The following is a 5,000-nucleotide window of genomic DNA, read 5'->3' as shown; positions in this document are numbered from 1 at the left end:
GTGTTACCTCTGAACTCAGGGGTGTGTAATAGTGTGTGTAACAGTGTGAGTGTGTGTGTTACCTCTGAACTCAGGGTGTGTAACAGCGTGTGTGTGTGTTACCTCTGAACTCAGGGGTGTGTAATAGTGTGTGTAACAGTGTGTGTGTGTGTGTGTGTTACCTCTGAACTCAGGGTGTGTAACAGTGTGTGTGTGTGTTACCTCTGAACTCGGGGGTGTGTAACAGTGTGTGTGTGTGTGTGTGTGTGTGTGTTACCTCTGAACTCAGCGGTGTGTAACAGTGTGTGTAACAGTGTGTGTGTGTGTGTGTGTGTGTGTGTGTGTTACCTCTGAACTCAGCGGTGTGTAACAGTGTGTGTGTGTGTGTGTTACCTCTGAACTCGGGGGTGTGTAACAGTGTGTGTAACAGTGTGTGTATGTGTGTGTGTTACCTCTGAACTCAGCGGTGTGTAACTGTGTGTGTGTGTGTGTGTGTTACCTCTGAACTCAGGGGTGTGTAACAGTGTGTGTCTGTGTGTGTGTGTTACCTCTGAACTCGGGGTGTGTAACAGTGTGTGTGTGTGTGTGTTACCTCTGAACTCGGGGGTGTGTAACAGTGTGTGTAACAGTGTGTGTGTGTGTTACCTCTGACCTCAGCGGTGTGTAACTGTGTGTGTGTGTTACCTCTGAACTCGGGGTGTGTAACAGTGTGTGTGTGTGTTACCTCTGAACTCGGGGTGTGTAACAGTGTGTGTGTGTGTTACCTCTGAACTCGGGGGTGTGTAACAGTGTGTGTGTGTGTTACCTCTGAACTCGGGGGTGTGTAACAGTGTGTGTGTGTGTTACCTCTGAACTCGGGGGTGTGTAACAGTGTGTGTGTGTGTGTGTGTGTTACCTCTGAACTCGGGGGTGTGTAACAGTGTGTGTGTGTGTTACCTCTGAACTCGAGGGTGTGTAATAGTGTGTGTAACAGTGTGTATGTGTGTTACCTCTGAACTCGAGGGTGTGTAACAGTGTGTGTAACAGTGTGTGTGTGTGTGTGTGTGTGTGTTACCTCTGAACTCGGGGTGTGTAACAGTGTGTGTAACAGTGTGTATGTGTGTGTGTGTGTGTGTTACCTCTGAACTCGGGGTGTGTAACAGTGTGTGTGTGTGTTACCTCTGATCTCAGGGGTGTGTAATAGTGTGTGTAACAGTGTGTGTGTGTTACCTCTGAACTCAGGGGTGTGTAATAGTGTGTGTAACAGTGTGTGTGTGTGTGTGTTACCTCTGAACTCGGGGTGTGTAACAGTGTGTGTGTGTGTTACCTCTGATCTCAGGGGTGTGTAATAGTGTGTGTAACAGTGTGTGTGTGTGTTACCTCTGAACTCAGGGGTGTGTAATAGTGTGTGTAACAGTGTGTGTGTGTGTGTGTTACCTCTGAACTCAGGGTGTGTAACAGTGTTTGTTACCTCTGAACTCAGGGGTGTGTAACAGTGTGTGTGTGTGTGTGTGTGTGTGTGTGTGTGTTACCTCTGAACTCAGCGGTGTGTAACAGTGTGTGTGTGTGTGTGTTACCTCTGAACTCAGGGGTGTGTAACAGTGTGTGTGTGTGTGTGTAACAGTGTGTGTGTGTTACCTCTGAACTCGGGGTGTGTAACAGTGTGTGTGTGTGTGTGTGTGTGTGTTACCTCTGAACTCGGGGGGGTGTAACAGTGTGTGTAACAGTGTGTGTGTGTGTTACCTCTGACCTCAGCGGTGTGTAACTGTGTGTGTGTGTGTTACCTCTGAACTCGGGAGTGTGTGTGTGTGTGTGTGTGTGTGTGTGTGTGTGTGTGTGTGTAACAGTGTGTGTGTGTTACCTCTGAACTCGGGGTGTGTAACAGTGTGTGTGTGTGTGTGTTACCTCTGAACTCGGGGGTGTGTAACAGTGTGTGTGTGTGTTACCTCTGAACTCGGGGGTGTGTAACAGTATGTGTGTGTGTGTGTGTGTGTAACAGTGTGTGTGTGTTACCTCTGAACTCGGGGTGTGTAACAGTGTGTGTGTGTGTGTGTTACCTCTGAACTCGGGGGTGTGTAACAGTGTGTGTGTGTGTGTGTGTGTTACCTCTGAACTCGGGGGTGTGTAACAGTGTGTGTGTGTGTGTTACCTCTGAACTCGGGGGTGTGTAACAGTGTGTGTGTGTGTGTGTGTGTGTGTTACCTCTGAACTCGGGGGTGTGTAACAGTGTGTGTGTGTGTTACCTCTGAACTCGGGGGTGTGTAACAGTGTGTGTGTGTGTGTGTGTGTGTGTGTTTTACCTCTGAACTCGGGGGTGTGTAACAGTGTGTGTGTGTTACCTCTGAACTCGGGGGTGTGTAACAGTGTGTGTGTTTGTGTGTGTGTGTTACCTCTGAACTCGGGGGTGTGTAACAGTGTCTGTAGGAGTGAGTTGAGGTAACATGTTGATCCCTGATTTTTGATGCCACCCAGCTTCAGTTTTCCTCGACCGGGTGAAGGCTCACACACCTTCCCTACACACAAACAAACACAAACAAACACACACACACACACACACACACACACACACACACCAAACACACACCAAAAACACACACACACACAAACACACACACACAGAGTGTTACACAGCTTCACTACAACACACCACCGTTACTGTATAATCCAGATCCACTGTTCCTGTTCCCTGTGATCCAGGTGATCTAGGTGATCCAGGTGAGCTGTACCTGCTGTGCTGGTGCTGCTGCTGGAGTTGGTTGTCCACACGTCGTCCTCCTCCTCTGTGAACAGATCCCCGAACATGCTGGATGACTGAGTGATTGTTGTTGAGTGATTGTTGTTGAGTGAGTGTTGTGTTTGGAACACTGTTATCTCACTCCTTCACTCAGTAACATGCTGCAGGGTTTAAACTCACTCATTTATTCACTCAGTCACTGATGAACACGTCACAGCTCCGTCACTCATTCACTCAGTCAACATGAAAGTGATTGTTGTTCAGCGCGCCGCCATGATTCCTGTCAGAGACACAAAACCGCGGTGCACTCTGGGAAATGTAGTCCTACACCACAGCTAAACTTTATGGACTCGCGCCCCCTCTACTGGGAGAACCTGTGAACTGCACTACAGTTACTGCACTATAGTTACTACGCTATAGATTCCGTCCCGGACAGGGTCGCGGTGAGTTTAAACAGGCACAAAGCAGGAATACAACCTGGACAGGGTCGCGGTGGTCGTACAGCCTGGACCGTGTGCGAGTGTTTTTCAGTGCGTCACTCATTTATTCACTCATAAATTCCCCCTCTCCAATCCAAAGTGGGAGAAAAACAACCAGAGGAGACCTACCACACTCATCACAAACAGTAACGGGAAGGTCCTCAGTACAATCAGCTCCACCCACAGCATTACACACTTATATACACCGATCAGCCATAACATTAAAACCACCTCCTTGTTTCTACACTCACTGTCCATTTTATCAGCTCCACTTACCATATAGAAGCACTTTGTAGTTCTACAATCACTGACTGTAGTCCATCTGTTTCTCTACATGCTTTGTTACCCCCCTTTCACCCTGTTCTTCAATGGTCAGGACCCCCACAGGACCCCCACAGAGCAGGTATTATTTAGGTGGTGGATGATTCTCAGCAATAGATGACCGTGTGCGACATGGACCGTGTGCGACACTGACATGGTGGTGGTGTGTTAGTGTGTGTTGTGCTGGTATGAGTGGATCAGACACAGCAGCGCTGCTGGAGTTTTTAAATACCGTGGCCACTCACTGTCCACTCTATTAGACACTCCTACCTTGTCGGTCCACCTTGTAGATGTAAAGTCAGAGACGATCGCTCATCTATTGCTGCTGTTTGAGTCGCTCATCTTCTAGACCTTCATCAGTGGTCACAGGGGGCGCTGTTAGCTGGATGTTTTTGGTTGGTGGACGATTCTCAGTCCAGCAGTGACGGTGAGGTGTTTAAAAACTCCAGCAGCGCTGCTGTGTCTGATCCACTCATACCAGCACAACACACACTAACACACCACCACCATGTCAGTGTCACTGCAGTGCTGAGAATTATCCACCACCTAAATAATACCTGCTCTGTGGGGGTCCTGTGGGGGTCCTGACCATTGAAGAACAGCATGAAAGGGGGTAACAGAGCATGTAGAGAAACAGATGGACTACAGTCAGTAATTGTAGAACTACAAAGTGCTTCTATATGGTAAGTGGAGCTGATAACATGGACAGTCTTCATCCTCTTCAGGGTCGTGGTGGGTTTGAAGTCCATCCAGCACAAGGCAGGAGTTCACTCCAGAGAGAACTTCAAACCATCTCCTGCTTCAGAGAGAACATACCAAACTCATTACAGTGACTCCAGGACCATGTGGCTGTGCCACCCAAACACTTTGGCTTTTATTCCTGACCTTTGACAGAGACCACTGTTCCGTGCACTTTGTATTTAATAACCAGTTGTTTCCACAGATGCTCCTGGGACCTGAAGTTGCTTAAATTCCTGCAGTTCCTGATCTGTGAGCTGATCCGAGTTTTTACTGTCGCTCTGAGATCTGATTAAAGCTTATAAACAAAACGCTTCCACTGGGTCTGATCATTGAAGTCAAACTAGTTCTAATTATATGGGCACAGAGTAGTCACCAGCTGTAATCAAACTATTACTGGTGAGGAATCAGGACACAGTGTTTGCACCACTTCAGACAGATTTGTATAAAACCAACAATAAATAAAAACTGAAACACTTTAATTGAAGCCATTTTCAGTCACAGATGAACACAGGAGCAGAAATCAAGACACCAGGTGTATGTAAACTTCTGACTCTCTGTATGAATAATCAGTAAGCAGAGGTGGATGATGGGGGGGGACTGGTGTTATTGATGTGTGTGTGTGGGGGGGGGGGTATTGTTTTTGTTTATTTTTTCTCCAATATAACAATAATCAAACAGGACCCGGTTCAAATCTCAGCTCTGCTACCGCTCAGCCTGGTGCCATCTAGCGGGCACAATCAGCAGTGCCTGCAGCAGACGAAACTGGA

At 47.8% G+C, this 5,000-nt stretch overlaps 1 protein-coding gene across 6 annotated transcripts in view; it reads right to left on the bottom strand.

The window, feature by feature from the left end:
- The window catches only part of usp40 (ubiquitin specific peptidase 40), a 22,673-nt gene extending 19,697 nt beyond the window's left edge, over positions 1-2,976 (bottom strand). For all 6 annotated transcript variants that reach the window (XM_062997189.1, XM_062997192.1, XM_062997187.1 and 3 more), the window contains exons 1-2: positions 2,685-2,976; positions 2,349-2,471 (exon numbers count right to left, since the gene is read on the bottom strand). In XM_062997189.1, coding sequence (XP_062853259.1) covers positions 2,349-2,471; positions 2,685-2,760 — 199 coding nt within the window. In that variant the 5' untranslated portion in view covers positions 2,761-2,976. The remainder of the gene's footprint in view (positions 1-2,348; positions 2,472-2,684) is intronic.
- Between the last annotated feature and the right edge of the window lie 2,024 nt (positions 2,977-5,000).

The sequence above is a fragment of the Trichomycterus rosablanca genome, chromosome 6 (genome assembly GCF_030014385.1).
Source record: "Trichomycterus rosablanca isolate fTriRos1 chromosome 6, fTriRos1.hap1, whole genome shotgun sequence".
Taxonomy (NCBI): domain Eukaryota; kingdom Metazoa; phylum Chordata; class Actinopteri; order Siluriformes; family Trichomycteridae; genus Trichomycterus; species Trichomycterus rosablanca.
Note: the sequence above shows the minus strand (reverse complement) of the source record. Positions and strands in the feature narration are given on the sequence as shown.